Source organism: Anabrus simplex, chromosome 5 (genome assembly GCF_040414725.1).
Source record: "Anabrus simplex isolate iqAnaSimp1 chromosome 5, ASM4041472v1, whole genome shotgun sequence".
NCBI classification, from domain to species: Eukaryota; Metazoa; Arthropoda; class Insecta; order Orthoptera; family Tettigoniidae; genus Anabrus; species Anabrus simplex.
This window is the reverse complement of record NC_090269.1, coordinates 25464201-25487285: the sequence shown is the minus strand read 5'-3', so window position 1 is coordinate 25487285 and position 23085 is coordinate 25464201. Positions and strand designations below refer to the sequence as shown.

The following is a 23085-nucleotide window of genomic DNA, read 5'->3' as shown; positions in this document are numbered from 1 at the left end:
CGTTGATTGTGTCTCAATAAAGCATGGCCTTGGTTGAGATCTTGGCAACCTCTCTGCCTCGGGTGTACAACGGGTGTTTAGATCGGGCAGATCACATCAGGCGCATATTCGTGATTGCACTGAATGAACCTATTTCTGCACTCAATACTCTGATTTTCTTTTTCATCTGCCTCATGGTTGTAAATTCTACGATTCCATGAAATAATTAGAAAGAAAAACCTGGAAAAGAGACTTCATTAGAGGTATTTATACACAAATCTCGTAATGGATACATGAGTAAGGCACGCATTGCCGTTCCATCGACAGGGATAGAACGGTAACATACAAAGTCTGTTAAATTACTAAATACAGTCTCAAACAGTTTCATTACACAAATGGTACCAACGTTGCTCACGTCCAATTCATCTTGGTTTGAGTTCTTACGTCACTACACTGACTTTCCAAAGTCACTTCACATTGCTACACACGAAGTAAGCGTAACTTGTTCGACGAATCCTTCGTTTCCATTTAATATAAAAGAAAAATGTAGGATCGCAGGCTGTTTGTTGAAGTTATTAACTTCGTCTAGCCAAACATCAAGTCCCCTCGTGAGAGATTCATCTAAAGGAATTTACTAATTGTGTTCTTGATTGAAACCTCTATAGTAGAGCAAGGATTTGTGTGTTCAAATTTTACTTAGGAATAAGTAAATGTAGAAATGAATTGCAAATATTTGATAATATTCTAATTGGAGTTGGATTTCCTGAATTCACATTCCTTATAGGTTTTAACCTCAATAACATCAAATTAAGACTCAAATGTAACACGAGAATGATTCTTTCTATACAATGAACGCTGATAATCGAATCATTAGTGAGATATCCGTACGAGAAGATTGCAGGACGTTTAAAACTAAAAGTATATGGATCTTTGAAAAAGGGTAAAAACCATGGCTTACTAAATCCTTCAAATCGGCAGGTAAAAGAATTCTGCAGGGATCGTAAATAATTCTTAGTTTCGTTTCTGGTACTGATACAGGCATGGTCGAAATGTAATTTACAAATAAGTATTATTATTATTATTATTAATAATAATAATAATAACAATTATTCTGAGTAAGTGGCCGTGCAGTTAGGGTCGAGCATCTGTGAGCTTGCATTCGGAAGGTAGTGGGTTCGAACCCCGCTGCCAGCAGGCCTGAAGATGGCTGTCCGTCGTTTCCCATTTTTTCACCGTCGGTGCGACGTAAAGCAATAATAATAATAATAATAATAATAATAATAATAATAATAATAATAAAAATCAACATCATCATCGTATGAACTCATGCTGCGGGCATTTTGATTTTCAGTGTATGCGATCAAGTTTTCACATTTTTGAAAGCTTTTATAAATTTGATGAATTTATCACATCTCATCAAGGAATTAAGAATACGTCCTTGCCAACCCTTGATACGTGCAATACTTCTGCATCTCTTCATTATATCTGACGCTAGAATAACATTTGGCTTTCACTGATCCTAGTATCATTCTGGCTGTAGATATTAAGAATTTGGAATACCGAGTGAGTTGGCTGTGAAGATGATGATGATTTTCCGTGTTTCCCTTTTCCATGCTAGGCAAATGCCGGGGCTGTACCTTAATTAAGGTCATGGCCATATTCTCCCCATTCCTAGCCCTTTCCTATCCTATCGTCGCTATAGGACCTATCTGTGTTGATGCGACGTAAAGCGAATAAAAAAATGAAAATGAGAGAATTTTGCGCAGTGGCCAGAAGGCTAATGCAGCACAACCAGGGTCAAGGGTTGCTGTAAAAGATCTAACTGTTAAGGGTAATCTAGCTAACTGAATGCTGGAAATAATGGCAAACTACCTCACGCCTCATCTCACACCATACGGGTTATTAAAACGCTACCAGAACTTTTCCTACAAAATACAGTATTCTTTTACGGAAATGATTCATGATTTATGAAGTTTACCTGGATCTTATAATAATACATATTTCAGAAACTGTGTGCAAGAATATACAAATCAATGCTCTACCCAAAGATACTCTCAATTCACTCAACTTCGTGTTTTATTTAATGATTGACAATATCAGCTATGGTAATTGCTTCAGGGAAACGGGTATCCTTGCGCGTTAAGTACTATATAAAATGTTCAGTGAAGGCCTTCCACTGCGGCTGCAGTTCAGATGGTGTACTTGATGTTCTCGTAGAAGGCGTGGGCGGTGTTGGCGGCAGGTGGAGACGGAAGACTTGTTGGTATAGATGGAGGCGGTGGTGTCATGTAGGGCTTGCGGTCACACTGAACGGGCTGCATTGCGCCGCGCATTCCTGCAACACGAAATACATCGCAAGCGGTTACATACACAGTCAAAGAAACCGTCTCATTTTGCTGTTAGTGTTAAGGTTGGACATTTTTGTTTCAAGGAGCATAATAAGGAGATGATGGTGATGATTATTTTGATGTTGAAAACATTTCTCAGCAATCAAAGTAGGGGCCCCATCCTACGAAAAACGTAAAATTAAGCAATTTCCTCAATTCTGCCGAAAGTTGAAGGGCTGAAGGGGCTGGAAAGGTTTCAAATTGTGAGTGTAGGATGGCTATATAAAACTACGAAAAGAAATTTGTCTTTCGAACCCCACGGAATTAGGTTGGTAGCTGGCTATCATTCATTTTCGCAGCTTTGATGTCCCCTCCCATTCTTTTTCGCCATATCTTCATTCGTCGGTGGGTTGCAACTCTTCCGCCTTCTCTTCTTTTTCCTAGTGGTTTAACGACGTATTAAAACATGAAAGGTGCTTCGGTGACGCAAGGATGGAAAAGGGTTAGGATTGGGAAGGAAGCAACAGTGGCCTTTGTTAAGGTAAATCACCAGTATTTGTCTGGTGTGAAACTAAGAAACCACGGAAAATCATCTTCCACCGGTTCCTCTCATAATAATGATGGTATGGCCTCAACTACCATTTTAATTCTACGCCATCTGGCTGTTTTGTCGACGTTCTGTTTTACTCTAGGTCTACTAGATAGAAGAGTAAAGCGAGTTTCTCTTGGGGGTCTATGGCCGAGTTTTAATGACGCCAAATGTGTCACCAGAGATCTTTTATATGCCGACATCGTACGACATGGAATGTCGAATAGACTTTTTCAAAAACCCAGCAACCTCTGCCGGGTTTGAACCCGCTACCTAAGGATCCGGCGGCCGACACTCTACCACTGATCCACAGAGGGAGCTATTAGTGTTAAGAAAAGATGATTAACTAGTTGAAACTTCTATACCAAAGATCCAACTCAACGTTGAAAAAATCCTAGGGATCAGAGCTACGAATGTTAGGTAAATAAAATAAATGTGAGAAAATCACTTTCGGCCTAAATGCAGTTCTGGAAAAACAGCCTGAAATCACTTGTTTCTTTACTCGCTTTCTTTTTTGTTCAAATCCTAACGAAATTCACTTATTTACATTATTCTTTTTGTAATGTGTTCCTTGGTTCAATACCCTCAGGTTTTTTCTGATTTTTGAAAAACGTAAACACCGAGTGTACTTATATGGGCTAAAGTGAAACTCTGCATTGTCTCACATTAGCGCTCGTAGTGGTGCTTAAGTGAAACAATGCATTGACACACATTAGCGCTCGTAGTGGTAGAAAAAGACAAACTGATAATCTAATCGACCGGATAACGATGATTAAGAAAAGGTTTGTAATTTTGGGAATAAATAAAGAATATATTCTCGTCTTTCTTTCTTTACTGCTCACCCTCCGGGGTTGGTTTCTTCCTCTCGGACTCAGCGAGGGATCCAACCTCTACCACCTCAAGGGCAGTGTCTTGGAGCTTCACACTCTGGGTCGGGAGATACAACTGGGGAGGATGACCAGCACCTTGCCCAGGCGGCCTCACCTGCTATGCTAAACAGGAGGCCTTGGTGGGGGATGGGAAGATTGGAAGGAATATACAAGGGAAGGAAGCGGCCGTGGTCTTAAGTTAGGTACCATCCCGGCATTTGCCTGGAGGAAATTGGAAAACCACGGAAAAGCACTTCCAGGATGGCTGAGGTGGGAATCGATCCCAACTCTACTCATTTAAGCTCCCGAGGCTGAGTGGACCCCGTTCCAGCCCTCGTACCACTTTTCAAATTTCGTGGCAGAGCCGGGAATCGAACCCGGGCATCCATGGGTGGCAGTTAATGACACTAACCACTACACCACAGAGGCGGACACATATTCTCATATTTATTTTATTTACCTAACATTCGTAGCTCTGATCCCTAGGATTTTTTTCAACGTTGAGTTGGATCTTTGGTATAGAAGTTTCAACTGGTTAATTATCCTCTCTTAACACTAATAGCTGCCTCTGTGGATCAGTGGTAGAGTGTCGGCCGCCGGATCCTTAGGTAGCGGGTTCAAACCCTGCAGAGGTTGCTGGATTTTTGAAAAAGTCAATTCGACATTCCATGTCGTACGATGTCGGCATATAAAAGATCTCTGGTGACACATTTGGCGTTTAGCCGACAAAATTCATTAAAACTCGGCCATAGACCCCCAAGAGAAACTTGCTTTACTCTTCCATCTAGTATACCTAGAGTAAAACAGAACATAGACAAAGCAGACAGTTGGCGTAGAATTAAAATGGTATTATTATTATTATTATTATTATTATTATTATTATTATTATTATTATTATTATTATTATTATTATTATTATTATTATTATTATTATTATTATGAGAGGAACACGTGGAAGATGATTTTCCGTGGTTTCTTAGTTTCACACCAGACAAATACTGGTGATTTACCTTAACAAAGGCCACTGTTGCTTCCTTCCCAATCCTAACCCTTTTCCATCCTTGCGTCACCGAAGCATCTTTCATGTGTTAATACGTCGTTAAACCACTAGGAAAAAGTAGAGAAGGCGGAAGAGTTGCAACCCACCGAATAATGAAGATATGGCGAAAAAGAATGGGAGGGGACATAAAAGCTGCGAAAATGAATGATAGCCAGCTCCCAAACCTAATTCCGTGGGGTTCGAAAGAGAATAAGCGTAGACCAAGGGATGTTGGGTAGGAAACTTGAAAATGAGCAGCCTAGCAGAAGTAATTGCAATCAATGCCAGACTCAGCTAGAAAACAACGAGATCATCAGCCTCTTCCTTTAAGAATGATCGAAGGAGGAGGAGACATCTCCCGAAGGACGAGAGTGTCGGCTAAAGATAGGAAAAGTCCGTGAAGGTTGGGAAAGTTAAGGACTGTGCCTAATTCTTGAAAAATCTAATACTTTATGAATCGGAGAGAATAAAAATTGACCAATGGAGGTCAAATGAGAAAAAATGATAAAGAGAAGCCCCAGTACAAGTATGTTGCAGTAATACCAATCACCAGGGAACTCGCGGTTCTCAAACACGAGTCACAAATTGGAGGTTCCCGAGGAGCTTCACCGTTAGTGGTGAAGTATATCCTGCCCTCACTTACGGACTATGAGCGACTTCATTCCTAGCCCCGCGTATTGCCTGTCTGGCAATCTGCCTTTTCTTGTCCTTCTTCTTCTGCTTCTGTGAGTCTGTCTTGAGACAGGTATCAACTGGACATCCTTCACGATTCTCTGTTCTGAGCATCTTGTTTCACTTGTTCATAGTTTCTACCGTGCTTGACATCTGTTAACATTCCATCTAGTTTTCCCTTCATCACCCTCTGGTGAAGACAATTTCTGCGTCGAATGCGACCTAACTAGGGCCTTTTCCTCTTCCTTAGAGTTTTCACCAGGTATCTTTTCTTTCCTACTCTTCTTGGCATTTCATCATTTTTTCACTTTACTTCATTTCACTTCACTTTTCTCTCCAAACCATATTTCAAGACTTTCCAAAAGCTTTGTATCTTTATCAATGCCCATATTTCAGCTCCATATGACACCACACGCAACACAAAACCCTTACTGAACCTTTCTAAAATTAATAGGGATTGCTTTAGACGTCAAAAGTCCTCTCACCTTTCCGAAAACTTCTTTTCCCATAGATATTCTGCTTCTTACTTCTTCTGTAGAGCTTTCATTCCATGTTAACAAACTCCCTAAATATCCGAATGAGTTTGCTGTGTTTTTGTGATGTCAATATTACCGTGCTTTGATTTCGTTTTGAGAATGTCGGGTCATTCTATACCTCCGACGGCTTGACATGAACATATCACTGCAACAACTCGGGTTTAAATCTAGGTAATTTGGTGGAAAATTTATACGGGATTAAGTAAATATCATTATGGTAGTTTTATGGGTCCTAATATCTGGATCACTGGACCCCGGGACGAAGTTAAAATAGGATAGTATTTTCTTAAAAGGACTCTTCATCTCAGCAATCTTTTCCTGCCTTTCATTAATCGCTACTGGTTCTTATGTGAGTAGATCTCGCCAGTCGATACTCTAATATTCCAGATTCGTTCACGTAGCTGTCAGCTTGCACTCGGGAGATAATGCATTCGAAACTCTGACATCAGCCCTCAGGATGGTTTCTTGTGGTTTCCCATTTTCACACCAGGCTGTACCCTCATTAAGGCCACGGACGCCTCCTTTCCACTCCTAGCCCTTTCTTATCCCATCGTCGCCGTAAGACTTATCTGTGTCGGTGCGACGTAAAGCAACTTGAAAAAAAAGTCCAGAACGACGATTCTCCTTCTTTTACTAACATGACATTTGATATGAATCGGGATAAATGGAGTCCTAGAAAAGGTACTATTCCAACATTCTTTTGGTAATTAATTAATTAATTTAATGGCGTGTGACCTCCGAAGAGGCCTGGCAAATACGTCAGCCTTCTGTCGGTAAATTTACTGGCACATAAAAAGAACTTCTGCGAGACTAAATTCTGACACCTCGGCGTCTTAGAAAACCGTAGACGTAATCAGTGAGACGTAAATAGAATAACATTATTATTTAAGGGGCTGATGCAGGTCTTTCGAGTTGACGCTTTACAGGCGACCTTCGCGTCTGTGAGGATGGGGCCCTAGCTGTGATGAATTATGATAAATACAGTCGACACCCCGTCAACCATGGAGATGAAAATGCTTCGATCGTCCATGGGGCTGACCCGATGTGACCACATAAGGAACACGGACGTCCGGCAAAGGTTTGGTGTCGCGCCCATCATAGACAAAGTGATTGAAGCCCGTCTCCGCTGGTACGGCTACGTCATGAGAAAACAGGACGACTCAGTTGCCAAAACAGCGCTCCACATCAACCCAGAGGGAACAAGACCACGAGGAAGACCGGCAAAGAGATGGACTGACAACATCAGGGCAGACATGCACAGTGTTGGCTTAACACCAGAAGATGTCAACGACAGACAGAAATGGAGGAGATGTAGCAAAGCAGCAGACCCTGCAAGTCGGGATTAATGCTAAGAAAGAGAGACAGTAGACACCCCGCAGCCCGCGAGCCATTGGAATTAACCAGTGAGGGTTAAAATCACCGACCCGCCCAGAAATCGAACCCGGGACCCTCAGGACCAATCACCAGCACGCTAACCATTTAGCCATGGAGCTGGAATTTTTTTGTGACAGTGTAGAACAGATATAGTTAAAGTACAGTAATTTATGTTGGCTGCCCGAATTCGTTGTCACCATGATCTTGATAATGTTGTCGTAAACGTCACACAAACTCATGCTAGGATGTGAAAGGTCATGGGTTCAATATATAGCGGCGTTTATATTGATAGAGTACCGAAATTTGTCTGGTAAAAAACTGGAATCCACGGAATTCATCTCCAGGGCTGTCGATTCGATCCTTTATCTCCCGAATGCTAGCTTACGGCAACATGATCAGCACCGCTTAGTCAACTTGCTTGATTATTAATTAATTAATTGAAAAAGCATGATACAGGTCCGACCTCTCAGTGAGAGGCCTTAACAGGTAAACAGTACGAACCCATATTAAACGGGAAAGCCAATGACTTTCTAGACCTCCTCTCTGGTGAAAATTAAAATCTGACCAAGGGAACCCGGATAGGAAGGATGATTGATTGATGCCAGGAAAATTTTTCACTTAACTTCATGGTTACCCGTCATGAAAAACATGTGATTGAAGCTTCAGAATATTTAATCTGAAAACCTTGACTTGTATCTCTTCATCTAGACTTCTCAGCAATCAGGTACTATTAGTCATCTACAGACTGACTCAAAAGTTCGTTAAAATTTGATGAGGCAATACTTCACGGAATATAAGAGATAGAGAGGTAATCATTGATACACATGATTGGCATGACATTCGGTTTTATTGACACCAAAATAAAATACACAAGATGACTAACAGATGGCGCTGAACATCAACACGTCAGGTACAAATGGCCACACATGCTTGACATGGTATGGCATTTTATTGACACCAACAACGAGTGCACAAACAGGCCAACAGATGGCGCTGGACAGCAGCGCGTCCGTGATGCCGCATGAGACGTCAGATGTGCCTGTAATCGCGGCATATTAATGTTACCAGAAGAGGCCTTGTTAGTGAAGCTTAATTTACTTTATTTTGGTGTCAATAAAACACCATGTCATGCCAATCATGCGTTTCAATTATTATATCTCTACCTACGATATTCCGTGAAGTACTCCCACGTCAAATGTTAACGGACTTTTGGGTCATCCTGTACATTTAAGAGAGATGAAGAAGATTAGAGGACGTTCGCTTCGAATTTTAAAAAATCGTATATACAACATATACAGCTGATCAAAGACGAAAATGACGATATTTTACTACAGTATTAGGCCTATACATCTAGTGTGAACAATGCGTATTATACAAATGTCCAGTTATTCGAAAAACGAAAGTTTTCATTACATTGCAGTAAACTCCTTTAAAATGAAATAAATAAAAATATCTGTAGCCGGTGAGACCGAGTTTAACTCTCGTATTGATGAAACCGTTCGACGAGTGATGAAATTGCAATCCAGTGATCACAGAGAGAGAGATCCTAGAACAGAACAATAAACTTCCCGTCACTCTAAAGTGATTGTTAAATATGACTGACACTCGTCTAGTTATTTATAACGTATTAAGAGAACAACTGACGCAGATTACATTCGCCTGGACGAAGTCTGCTTCCTGGAAGTCAGGTTGCTCAGTTATAGCCGGCTTCGTGCTCTCAAAATAATAATAATAATAATAATAATAATAATAATAATAATAATAATAATAATAATAATAATAATAATAATAATAATAATAATAATAATACCCGTGTGGGGATTTACCGGTTACCTCCATCGGGCGCGTCCCATTGGAATTGGGGAAGCTCGCTGACTCTGCCGCCAGCAGAGTCAGAGGGTAGTAGGGAAATAAAATACCACCGTGAAAAAAAACTGGTCCCTTGCCAGGGTTACGGCGAAGACTGGTAGATGACCAGAAGCCAGAAAACATCTTGAGGCAACCTCTAGGGCTAAGAACCCTAGTTGTAAAAGGATGGGTACCCGTCCAAAGCAAAGTCAAGTCAAAAAGCATGATGGCACAACATTTCAAGAAACATACCCCAGGGGGTAAATCTTCGGATAAATCCCTCGTCGTGAAAGCCACGGCGCACGAGTCTCGTTCGGATTCTGGGGGAGACTCGACATCATGCAAGAGACGAGTCGGAGCGTCTCGGTGTACCCCGAAGAGTCAAAAACCCAGGCCAAAATCTAAAACCTTTCTAGCAACTTTCAAAATAAATTCACTTACACAAACTGGCAAGCTGAAAACCCTCACCAAAGTTCTTCACGAAAATCAGATATCCATAATGGCCCTACAGGAAACAAGGTACCCAGATGAAGAGATTTTTGAATCCGAAGGTTACCGATTTTTCAAGAGCAAAGCACAAAGAGGAATCCTCAATGGAGCTGTGATGCTTGGAACCGCGTTTTCTGTTAGAACCAAGATCCTTAAATCGGTTGCAAATTTCGAACCTGTGAATGACAGATTGTCTATACTCACAATTAAATGCGCGAACAAAACTTACGCCCTAGTTAACGCACATGCTCCTACAAACGATAAGAACAAGTCTGATCCAGACGAAGTTGATAATTTCTGGGACCTACTGGATGAAAAATTAAACAAAATCCCCAAACACCATGTTAAGCAAGCTTCTTTTGGGTGACTTCAATGCCCAGCTAGGTCGTGAACAGAAGTACACTGACTGACAGAGCAAATGCAACACCAAGAAGGAGTGGTCAGAACTTTATGCCAATTGCAGGGTAGACTGACGTCACTGAGGTATGCTCATGATGTGAAATGCGCCGCTGTGCTGCGCACGTAGCGAACGATAAATGGGACACGGCGTTGGCGAATGGCCCACTTCGTACCGTGATTTCTCAGCCGACAGTCATTGTAGAACGTGTTGTCGTGTGCCACAGGACACGTGTATAGCTAAGAATGCCAGTCCGCCGTCAACGGAGGCATTTCCAGCAGACAGACGACTTTACGAGGGGTATGGTGATCGGGCTGAGAAGGGCAGGTTGGTCGCTTCATCAAATCGCAGCCTATACCCATAGGGATGTGTCCACGGTGCAGCGCCTGTGGCGAAGATGGTTGGCGCAGGGACATGTGGCACGTGCGATGGGTCCAGGCGCAGCCCGAGTGACGTCAGCACGCGAGGATCGGCGCATCCGCCGCCAAGCGGTGGCAGCCCCGCACGCCCACGCCACGTCAACCGCCATTCTTCAGCATGTGCAAGACACCCTGGCTGTTCCAATATCGACCAGAACAATTCCCCGTCGATTGGTTGAAGGAGGCCTGCACTCCCGGCGTCCGCTCAGAAGACTACCATTGACTCCACAGCATAGACGTGCACGCCTGGCATGTTGCCGGGCTAGAGCGACTTGGATGAGGGAATGGCGGAACGTCGTGTTCTCCGGTGAGTCACGCTTCTGTTCTGTCAGTGATAGTCACCGCTGACGAGTGTGGCGTCGGCGTGGAGAAAGGTCAAATCCGGCAGTAACTGTGGAGCGCCCTACCGCTAGACAACGCGGCATCATGGTTTGGGGCGCTATTGCGTATGATTCCACGTCACCTCTAGTGCGTATTCAAGGCACGTTAAATGCCCACCGCTACGTGCAGCATGTGCTGCGGCCGGTGGCACTCCCGTACCTTCAGGGGCTGCCCAATGCTCTGTTTCAGCAGGATAATGCCCGCCCACACAGTGCTCGCATCTCCCAACAGGCTCTACGAGGTGTACAGGTGCTTCCGTGGCCAGCGTACTCTCCGGATCTCTCACCAATCGAACACGTGTGGGATCTCATTGGACGCCGTTTGCAAACTCTGCCCCAGCCTCGTACGGACGACCAACTGTGGCAAATGGTTGACAGAGAATGGAGAACCATCCCTCAGGACACCATCCGCACACTTATTGACTCTGTACCTCGACGTGTTTCTGCGTGCATCGCCGCTCGCGGTGGTCCTACATCCTACTGAGTCGATGCCGTGCGCCGCATTGTGTAACCTGCATATCGGTTTGAAATAAACATCAATTATTCGTCCGTGCCGTCTCTGTTTTTTCCCCAACTTTCATCCCTTTCGAACCACTCCTTCTTGGTGTTGCATTTGCTCTGTCAGTCAGTGTACAAGAAAGTTATAGGAAATTACCCTGCTCACAAAAGAACCAATCCCATCGGCAAAAGACTGGTGTCCATTTGCGAAAATCACAACCTGCAGGTCATGTCGACCCACTTTCGCCATCTACCCAGAAAGCAAATGACTTGGCGTTCTCCCGTCCAAGCTCTCGGAGAGTTCCAAATTGATCATGTTGCAATCTCCAGGAGAAACAGCCCTGAGATTATGAATGTCAAGGTAAAGAAAGGCATCAATGTGGCCTCAGATCATTATATGTCTCTTATCAAATTCAAACCAATTCCCGCAAACACAAGGAAGACAACCAAACAGATCACACGCTTCGACAATGATAAACTTCGGCAAAGGGTCGACGAGTTCCAGGAGAAGGCTAGACCAAATGACTGTGACTTTAACAACGCCAAACGTCTCCTTGTTGAGGCCGCCAAAGACGTTGCAGAAATCAAGAGAAGCAAAAAGCATGCCTGGTGGAATGGTACCTGCGAATTAGTCCTCCAAGAAAGACTCAATGCGTGGAAACAGTACTACTCTACGAAATCAGAAAATGATTGGGAAACCTACAAAACCCAACGTGCCCAAGCAGCTAGGGTGTTCAGAACTGAGAAACGTAAATACGAAAAATCTCTCATTGAAAAGATATACAAAACTTTAGGAAGAATGAAAGCAGAGAGTACTACAGAGCCTTCAAACGCAAACTCACTGGCTATAAACCACCATCTCTATGCTTTGAGCGAAAGGACGGCACACTGGCGACGTCAAATGAAGAAAATTGCAGCATTCTGGCGATTACTTCAAGAATTTACTTAATTGCTCTAAACCGCAAAGCACCATTGAGACCAAGGAACCCTTACTCAGGTACCCAGATTCCAGACCACCCGACAGAGATGAAATCAAGCGCCACGTTGCCCGTCTCAACAATAACAAAGCGCCGGGAGAAGACTCAGTAGTAGCAGAACTATGGAAATATGCCCCAGAGGAATCACTTGATATCTTGCAAAAGCAAATAGAAGAAATTTGGAACAAGGAGACCCTACCCGAAGATTGGAAAATAGCTTTGATCCATCCATTACACAAAAAAGGCAGCAAGAAGAACATCAACAACTACACAGCAATATCTTTGCTACCCGTGACTCACAAAATTCTATCACTTGCCATCCTGGAGCGTTTGGAAGCACAAGTCGAACATCAAATAGGTGAATACCAAGGAGGGTTCAGAAAAGGTCTCTCAACAGCTGAACAGATCCAAAATCTCAAAACGATCATCAGATATTGTACACTAAGGTCCAAGCAGTATGTGTCTGTCTTTGTGGACTTTAAGAAAGCATACGACTCCATTGACCGGGAAGTCCTGCTAAACATCTGAAATGAATTTGGAGTTGATTTGAAAATGCTGGCATTAATTAGAGCCACCCTGACCGATACAAAATCCAAGGTGAAGTTCCACGGATGTCTCTTGCATTCTTTTGACATCAAAACAGGAGTCCGACAAGGTGATGGGCTATCCCCGATACTCTTCAACTTTGTTCTTGAAAGGATCATCAGAACCTGGCGGGTGAGAATACAGGAAACCAATTACAGTCCATTGAGAATAGGAACCAAATCCAAGGGGATCGCAACAGACTACTTAGTATTTGCCGATGATATTGCTGTTCTCTTAAACGACATAGAAACTGCTAGAGCTCAAGTTGAAATTTTAAAGGAAATTGCTGAACAAACTGGTTTGCAGATATCGTTTGAGAAAACAGAAGTAATGACTAACATCAAAGAAGCTCCACCAAAACTCCATACAAAATACGGGGACATCACCCGAGTAGACAAATTCAAATACCTGGGTGAGATCTATAATGAAAAATGGACTGGGTTAGGAAGCACTTAAGGAGAGAGTACGCAAACTGGAAATAGCCTACCAAACATCCCGCAAAATCTACAACAAAAAATGCCTTTCCTAAAACACCAAGATACGTCACTATGAAACAGTTCTGAAGCCAGTAGTTCTATACGCAGGCGAAACCCTGTCTCTAAATGCCAACAAAGGACTCCTTGAAGAACTGGAGAAAAGAGAACGCAAAATTGTGAGAGGAATCTTGGGATCAAAGTACAGAAATGGAATCCATCAAAAGGGATCCAACAAGGAAGTCTACAGCAAAATAGAGAAAATTACCGACACAATCAGAAAAAGACGGGCATGATTTTACGGTCATCTGAAAAGAATGGACGGAAGAAAGTTAACTAAAGAAATCTTTCACTTTTTTGATTCAAACCCCAAAACCACAATTCCCTGGTTTAGAAATACCAAAGAAGACCTGCAAATGCTACATATCACAGCTGAAGACGCCCTTAACAGAGATCTCTTCCGCAAGAAAATATTGACGAACGGGCTAAACCGAGACGAGCAACCGAAGAGAAGACACGTTGCCCCTTGGACAGAGGAGCATAAGCAGGCCCACTCACAAATTATGAGGGAAATTTGGGCTCTAAAGAAGGCCAAGTTCAGTGTCAAATGCAACAAGACTTAACGTGGTCGTTGATGGCCCCAGCGAATTATACACTGACTGACAGAGCAAATGCAACACCAAGAAGGAGTGGTCAGAACTTTATGCCAATTGCAGGGTAGACTGACGTCACTGAGGTATGCTCATGATGTGAAATGCGCCGCTGTGCTGCGCACGTAGTGAACGATAAATGGGACACGGCGTTGGCGAATGGCCCACTTCGTACCGTGATTTCTCAGCCGACAGTCATTGTAGAACGTGTTGTCGTGTGCCACAGGACACGTGTATAGCTAAGAATGCCAGGCCGCCGTCAACGGAGGCATTTCCAGCAGACAGACGACTTTACGAGGGGTATGGTGATCGGGCTGAGAAGGGCAGGTTGGTCGCTTCGTCAAATCGCAGCCGATACCCATAGGGATGTGTCCACGGTGCAGCGCCTGTGGCGAAGATGGTTGGCGCAGGGACATGTGGCACGTGCGAGGGGTCCAGGCGCAGCCCGAGTGACGTCAGCACGCGAGGATCGGCGCATCCGCCGCCAAGCGGTGGCAGCCCCGCACGCCACGTCAACCGCCATTCTTCAGCATGTGCAAGACACCCTGGCTGTTCCAATATCGACCAGAACAATTTCCCGTCGATTGGTTGAAGGAGGCCTGCATTCCCGGCGTCCGCTCAGAAGGCTACCATTGACTCCACAGCATAGACGTGCACGCCTGGCATGGTGCCGGGCTAGAGCGACTTGGATGAGGGAATGACGGAACGTCGTGTTCTCCGATGAGTCACGCTTCTGTTCTGTCAGTGATAGTCACCGCTGACGAGTGTGGCGTCGGCGTGGAGAAAGGTCAAATCCGGCAGTAACTGTGGAGCGCCCTACCGCTAGACAACGCGGCATCATGGTTTGGGGCGCTATTGCGTATGATTCCACGTCACCTCTAGTGCGTATTCAAGGCACGTTAAATGCCCACCGCTACGTGCATACGTGCAGCATGTGCTGCGGCCGGTGGCACTCCCGTACCTTCAGGGGCTGCCCAATGCTCTGTTTCAGCAGGATAATGCCCGCCCACACACTGTTCGCATCTCCCAACAGGCTCTACGAGGTGTACAGATGCTTCCGTGGCCAGCGTACTCTCCGGATCTCTCACCAATCGAACACGTGTGGGATCTCATTGGACGCCGTTTGCAAACTCTGCCCCAGCCTCGTACGGACGACCAACTGTGGCAAATGGTTGACAGAGAATGGAGAACCATCCCTCAGGACACCATCCGCACTCTTATTGACTCTGTACCTCGACGTGTTTCTGCGTGCATCGCCGCTCGCGGTGGTCCTACATCCTACTGAGTCGATGCCGTGCGCCGCATTGTGTAACCTGCATATCGGTTTGAAATAAACATCAATTATTCGTCCGTGCCGTCTCTGTTTTTTTCCCAACTTTCATCCCTTTCGAGCCACTCCTTCTTGGTGTTGCATTTGCTCTGTCAGTCAGTGTATATAATAATAATAATAATAATAATAATAATAATAATAATAATAATAATAATAATAATAATAATAATAATAAAGGCATGGAAGACAATTCCGTTTGAGGGCGTTGCTGCAGTGGACATGCAACGTAGCGCGACTCCGATGCGGCTATATAAGCACGGCCATGTAGCCAAAGGGATTAATGTAGCAGTCGTGTCATGCCGAGGTGCATGCGTTAAAGGTGGCCATGTGAACTATGGCGACGTTATTACCAAATGCGTCCAAACAGGACCAAAGTTCTATTATTCTGTTCTTGGTTAACGAAGGACAAACACCGGTGGACATCAATTGGAGAATGGAGACTGTGTATGGAGCAGCATGTCTGTTGAAAACCACCGTGGTGGAATGGTGCACCAAGTTCCGTGCGGGTCGCGATCGACACAAGAGGCTGGTCGATCCAGTACGGACAACAACAAGCGGGCGGTGGATGAGGTGATAAGGGCCCTATGAACCTGATCTCTACCCATGCGATAATAATGCCTTCGGTCCCCTCAAAAAGGCCTTGAAAGGTCGATGCTTGCTGTCAGATGAGGATGTGCAGCAGGACTCAGTGTTTTACCACACGGGGTCTTCAACCTGGTGCGTCGGTGGGATGAGTAATGAGTGTCTCAATGCTCGCGGCGATTTTGTCTGACATCGCGATTTAGCACTGTACGGCCGTCGAACGGAACTTTTTATAGATACGATATGGAATTTTAGATGATTCTGAAGATCTGCAGAAGAAACAACCCGATAGTCACCTTCGTGGACCTGAAAGAATCGCATGATTCCATGGACGGACAGACCTTGTTCAGCAAGCTAGAAGAACTTCGAGTGGATGGAGAACTGATTCGTCAGATCCTCACAAACGCAAGTTCTAAGGTGAAATTTCCGGGGCGGGGGGTGGGCGGGATTTCTGACCTTTCTGAAGTACACACGGGTGTCCGGCAAAGAGACTAACTCTCTCCTCTTCTGTTTAACTTGGTTTTAGATAAGGTCCTCAGAGATTGGGAATATCACCGGCATAAACAAGGGGACTGCTGGGAACAAAATCAAAGCGAAATGCTTGGTTTTTGCAGATGACTTAGCAAACATCCAAGAAGAAATCTAGGTATTATATCAAGACATTACGCAGAATAGTATCACAGGTTGGTCTTCAGATAGCATTCGAGAAAAACGAAGTATATACAGAATTTTCAGCAAAAGCTCAAGAAAGATAAAATTGACAATCTCAAGGGTCTCGTTTTTAAATACCTTGAAGAAGTAATTCTTCCTTCTGGATTATACAGTTTGGCCAATACATACAGGGTCTCAAAACGTCCGAGGGCATTTAGATTAACATGGGATCACTACAATACGCGAGTAATGTTCCGTATTGTTAAACTGAAACTATACAAAACAGCTGTCCTACCGGAGCGGAGGCTATATACACATCAGAAAGTTTAACTTCAGGAGGTCATTCTAAAATTGCAGATATTGGGGAAAAAATGTAAAATCTTTAGGAAAATTTTCGGCTCCACACAAGAAAATATAATTTGGATCAAGAGGCGAGCTGCTAAGCTCTATAATCACATAGATAGCTTCATCAATACTGTACTGAGGACATTTTTTGGACATCTTTTTAAGGATGGATAATATAGACTCGCAAAAATATTATTCAATGAAATAAAGAATAAATTGGCTGGAGGAAACGAGAGGGTATCTGAATGAAATGAGCATCGGGGAAGATGTCATGAGAAATCGCGAAGTCTTCAGGACCTCGTAAATAAACACACATTTGTGGTGATAACTAGCAGCAGGACGGGTAAAAAGTGGTCAGAAGAACGGAAGAGGCAACGCAGTGGGTTCATGAAGAGATTTCCAAGATCCAACGGGCTCTATGAATGGGCATAACGATTGAATAATAATAATAATAATAATAATAATAATAATAATAATAATAATAATAATAATAATAATAATAATAATAATAATAATAATAATAATGATGATGTCCGCCTTTGTGGTGTAGTGGTTAGTGTGATGAGCTGCAACCCCCGGTGACCCGGGTTCAATTCCCGGCTCTGGTGCAGGTCTTTCAAGTTGACACCTTAAAGGCGACCTGCGCGACTATGAGGATGGGGCCCTACCTATGATAATAATAATAATAATAATAATAATAATAATAATAATAATAATAATAATAATGATAATAATAATCGTATGGCCTCAGCTATCGTGTACAGACATTTCAATTTGACGCCATCTGGATGTTTGCTCGCCAATTTCGACTTTCTGTTTTACTCTAGGTCTACTAGATGGCAGACCGAGTAAACCGAAACTCTCTTGGACGTCTATGGCTGAGTATTAATGAATTTTGTCGGGTAAACACCAAATGTGTCACCAGAGATCTTCTACGTGCCAGCATCGTACGACATGGAGTGTCGAATGGACTATCTCACGCCCTTCAAAAATCCGACTACCTCGGCCGGGTCTGAATCCGCTATCTTGGGATCCGGACGCCGACACTCTACCACTGATCCACAGAGGCAGCTCTCTACCTATGATGAATTCTAATGATGAAGACGGCACACATACCCATCCCCCGAACCATCGGAATTAACCAATTAAGGTTAAAATTCCCGACCCGGCCGGGAATCGAACCTCGGACTCCCTGGACCAAAGGTCAGCACGCAAGCTATTTAACCATGGAGCCGGAAATTATCAAAGTTCATTATTGATATGTATTGTTTTAGTCTTTCTTTGTTTGATTGCTTTTTTTTTTGTTTTTCTGGTGGTTTAACGTCGCACTACAGTAACACATCGAAGGCGTTTGGCGACTGAAAAACGGGAAAGGGCTAAGATTGGGTACGTAGCGGCCCTGGCCTTAGGTAAGGTACAGCCCCGGCATTTGCATTGTGTAAAAATGGGAAATCATGGAAAACGATTCTCAGGGCTGCCGACGGTGGAATTCGAACTCACCATCCCCCGAGTGCAAGGTCACAGCTGCGCGGCCCTAACCGCACGGCCAACTCGTTCTGTAGTTTTAGTCCTCCAAGCATGGTGACGTAATTTTGTTTTAAAATATATATTTTTGGAGACGCTAACAGTTCAAAATTATATACACGATTACCAGTGCATATAGTACATGCGTATAGTTTTGAATTTCTTAGAATATACGTAGTATTTTAGGGACTCATGCGGCAGCGTGCCGGTCTCTCACCGCTGGGTTCCGTGGTTCAAATCCCGGACACTCCTTGTGAGATTTGGCTGGACAAAGCGGGGGCAGGACAGATTTTTCTCCGGGTTCTCCGGTTTTCCCTGTCATCCTTCATTCCAGCAACACTCTTCAACATAATTTTCTGTCAGTCGTTAATCATTGCCGCAGAAGAGTGTGACAGGCTTCGGCAGCCGACACAATTTCACTTTTTCCATTTTCAGAATATATTTTAATTTGTAAATGTAGGCTATAGCCTATGTTAATTACAGCATTTGGAAATGTCTAACGTAAATGTTCTGTAAGTGAGTGGTGGTGCTGATTATTGTTTTAAGAGGAAGTACAACCAGGCAACCATCCTCTATATAACACTGATCAGAGAGAAAAATGGAAGGGATCCAACACTTCGAAAAATGAACATATCGGCCAAAGAAAGACAAGGGCCACAAAGGGAGAGAAAATTAAAGACTTAAAGATCAAATTAAAGATCAAATGTTGACCAAGGGATGTCAGACAGGATAGGTGAACATGAGGAGCCTGGGACAAGTAAGTGGAAGCAATGTCAAGACTCAGCTGAAGGCCCCGTGGTCGCCAACCTACGCTTCACTGGGGCCTTCTGTAACTGAGCAGAAATGTATTTTGGACAAGAAATCACATAAATAAATAAATAAATAAATAAATAAATAAATAAATAAATAAATAAATAAATAAATAAATAAATAAATAAATAAATAAATAAATAGCCTAAATAAATAAATAAATAAGGAAATAAATTAATAAGAAAAGAAAGCGAGTAATTTGAGGGCGTTTAAATCCGACAAGTCTGAGTCGTATACTTTCAACTCCGTAAAGAACATCCGCGGGACGAAGTTCTGACATCCTGGCTTCTGTTAAGATCCTTACCAATTATTAGAATTTATTTGTTGTGACAAAAATTCCTATACGGTCAAGTGCGATGCCTGAAACAGGCCTGGAGTAGCCTTGCTCGACTACTCCCAGGCCCGGAATAGCAAGGAACACTTAGCGCCTCAGAATAGGTTATCTGCAAGGGACGTCAAGACCTGACACTTCTTCAAGAGCTCTTTAGGAATTTTGTAGTATATCTCTCGACACTCCAGCATCACGCCGAGCTGGTCGCTGTCACAACCACGACATACTAAATTCCTTCCGACCATCACTGAGCAATGCCAAGTCAACCACTCAAGGCTAGAAAGTGGCTACTAGAAACAACCCCTTGTGCTGCTGCCCGAGTTGGAGGGTGCACATTCCATCAACACACCCTTGTTTTAAAAGCATTCCGTACATCTCAAATAATACCCTCATCAAAGTGTCATTTTCTACCTGGTACATCGTACACATTGCTAACTTACATTTATAAATCCTGATCATGGTCCCCTCATTAGAGAAATGCGCATATAAGAAGTTATTAATTCGTAATTTTTGCCATGTCCGCCTCTGTGGTGTAGTGGTTAGCGTGATTAGCTGCCACCCCCGGAGGTCCGGGTTCGATTCCCGGCTTTGCCACGAAATTTGAAAAGTGGTATGAGGGCTAGAACGGGGTCCACTCAGCCTCGGGAGGTCAACTGAGTAGAGGTAGGTTCGATTCCCACCTCAGCCATCCTCGAATTGGTTTTCTGTCGTTTTCCACTTCTCCTCCAGGCAAATGCCGGGATGGTACCTAACTTAAGGCCGCTTCCTTCCCTCTTCCTTGCCTATCCCATCCAATCTTCCCATCCCTCCACAAGGCCGCTGTTCAGCATAGCAGGTGAGGCCGCCTGGGCGAGGTACTGGTCATTCTCCCCAGTTGTATCCCCCGACCCGAAGTCTGAAGCTCCAGGTCACTGCCCTTGAGGCGGTAGAGGTGGGATCCCTCGCTGAGTCCGAGGGAAAAACCGACCCTGGAGGGTAAACTGATTAGGAAGAAGAAGAAGAAGAAGAAGAAGAAGAAGAAGAAGAATGTTTGCCATGTTTTTACTTTTAGGTTATATTTTGGCTTTTTGCCTCAATTTTTCAGTTATCCGTTATATTAAATTGTTGTTTTTAAGTTATTTTTTTTTATTCTGCGCTATTATGTAGTCAATTTTAATGCATTTACAGTACGTTGCGCAATCAACATATCAGCGACATATAGAGGCGCAGTACTTTTTTAAAATAATAGTAATGTTATTGTCTTTACATCCCACTAACTAGATTTTTGACGGTTTTCGGAGATGCCGAGGTGCCGGAATATTGCCCCGCAGGAGTTCTTTTACGTGCCAGTCTATTGACACGAGGTTGACGTATCTGAGCACCATCAAATACCACCGGACTGCTGCATGGCTAAATAGTTAGCGTGCAGGCCTTTGGTCATAGGGGTCTCGGCTTCGATTTCCGAGAGTGTCGGGAATTTTAACCATCATCGGTTAATTCCAGTGGCATGGGGGCTGCGTATACGTGTCGTCTTCATTATTATTATTATTATTATTATTATTATTATTATTATTATTATTATTATTATTATTTATTGTACCGGAGGTACACATTCTCCGTTCAATTGAACTGCGCACCTTGTAGAAGGCCATCTGTGGTACGAATCTGAAACTGGGTATCTGAAGAAGTTTGGATCTTTACTCTTTAGATGTCTCTACTATCGACTTACGTGCCCCCTCTGGCGGGAGGACAGACTATTAATTTTTCAAAGGAATTTTGTATTTTCTATATTGGTAAACCTTAAGTGTTCGTAAATTGTTTTTTTATGTGCTGAGGTTGCCAGCACTTTGACGACTTCCTTCCTTAAGTTATGGATCAATCAGAAATTTTTGTAAATATTTTTGTAGCCAATTGAAATTCGGGGTGTGTACAGGCATTCAGCCTGGGTCAAGAGAGTTCGGGAACCTTCCCCCTGAGTTGCTATATAAACTGGACACTTCTGAGTCATTTTGTCATATTCGTCGCTGAGGTTTTAGAGTGCATACGGTGTAAGTGGAGGCAGGGGCATCCTTGCCCGTCGTCGGAAGGCCCAACAGCTCAAGACAATGACAGACATATTTTAAATAAAAATAACCTGAGGGGAATGTTTCAAAAATTCTTTCTTAATGTAAATTTCTGAAGTTTAATATCACCTTTAAAATGTAAATTTTCAGGCAAGTCTAAGGACTTCATTCAAATCCCTGCCAAGAAATACCGTATGTAACTTGGGAAATGAAGAGTGTTCACCCTCTATTGATTTCCATTCAACTGGGTATGGGGGTGACTATAATTTTCTAAAACAAAATTATTCAAACCATTTTGGAACTTAAGATTTCGCCATCTAGTCACTCTCTGTAGGCTTAGCCTCTGTAACTTCGTGCCATATAGGATTTTAAGTGTTTTTCAAAATGTTTCAAAAGGAGTGCAAGTGTTTCACCTCCTAGCGTTTTGTTCATGGCCGATTTTCTTAAACCTTGTTCTTTGTACATTTAGACCATTTAGAATGAGAACTTATTGCCCCTGTTAAAATTCTAGTTATTTATAGACAAGTGTGGATCAGACTCTCGAGCAGAAATGACAGTAAATACGGTTTTCGAAGTTATCCAGTCTAATGCTCATTGAAATGATGTACATTTAGAGATACCATGCTCATTCATTTGTAAACTATTGTAACGAAAATCTTCTGCTTTGTACCTGATTATTGACCAAGTCATTATGCCATTTAACATTTATTTGTTGTTCACTCAGAATATCTATCAAACTTTAAGCTCAGAAAAGGAAAAAAAAAAAGGAAAGAAATAAAATTTCAAAATTTTATTGTTTTAAATTATGCTCTGTCCGCCTCTGTGGTGTAGTGGTTAGCGTGATTAGCTACCACCCCCGGAGGCCCGGGTTCGATTCCCGGCTCTGCCACGAAATTTGAAAAGTGGTACGAGGGCTGGAACGGGGTCCACTCACCCTCGGGAGGTCAACTGAGTAGAGGTGGGTTCGATTCCCACCTCAGCCATCCTGGAAGTGGTTTTCCGTGGTTTCCCCACTTTTCCTCCAGGCGAATGCCGGGATGGTACCTAACTTAAGGCCACGGCCGCTTCCTTCCCTCTTCCTTGCCTATCCCTTCCAATCTTCCCATCCCTCCACAAGGCCCCGGTTCAGCATAGCAGGTGAGGCCGCCTGGGCGAGGTACTGGTCATACTCCCCAGTTGTATCCACCGACCAAGAGTCTGAAGCTCCAGGACACTGCCGTTGAGGCGGTAGAGGTGGGATCCCTCGCTAAGTCTGAGGGAAAAACCGAACCTGGAGGGTAAACAGATGATGATGATGATGATGAAATTATGCTCTCATCTTTACTCTGTCCATCCATTCACGCCCGCACCTTCTTACACCTCTGAAAAC

General features: G+C 43.5%; 1 protein-coding gene across 3 annotated transcripts in view; it reads right to left on the bottom strand.

Annotated features, from left to right (window-relative positions):
* Positions 1-216: 216 nt before the first annotated feature.
* The window catches only part of LOC136874281 (forkhead box protein F1), a 154983-nt gene continuing 132114 nt past the window's right edge, over positions 217-23085 (bottom strand). For 2 of the 3 annotated variants that reach the window (XM_067147910.2, XM_067147911.2), the window contains one exon: positions 217-2314. In XM_067147910.2, coding sequence (XP_067004011.1) covers positions 2169-2314 — 146 coding nt within the window. In that variant the 3' untranslated portion in view covers positions 217-2168. The remainder of the gene's footprint in view (positions 2315-23085) is intronic. The other variant, XR_010860249.2, reaches the window with a different exon arrangement.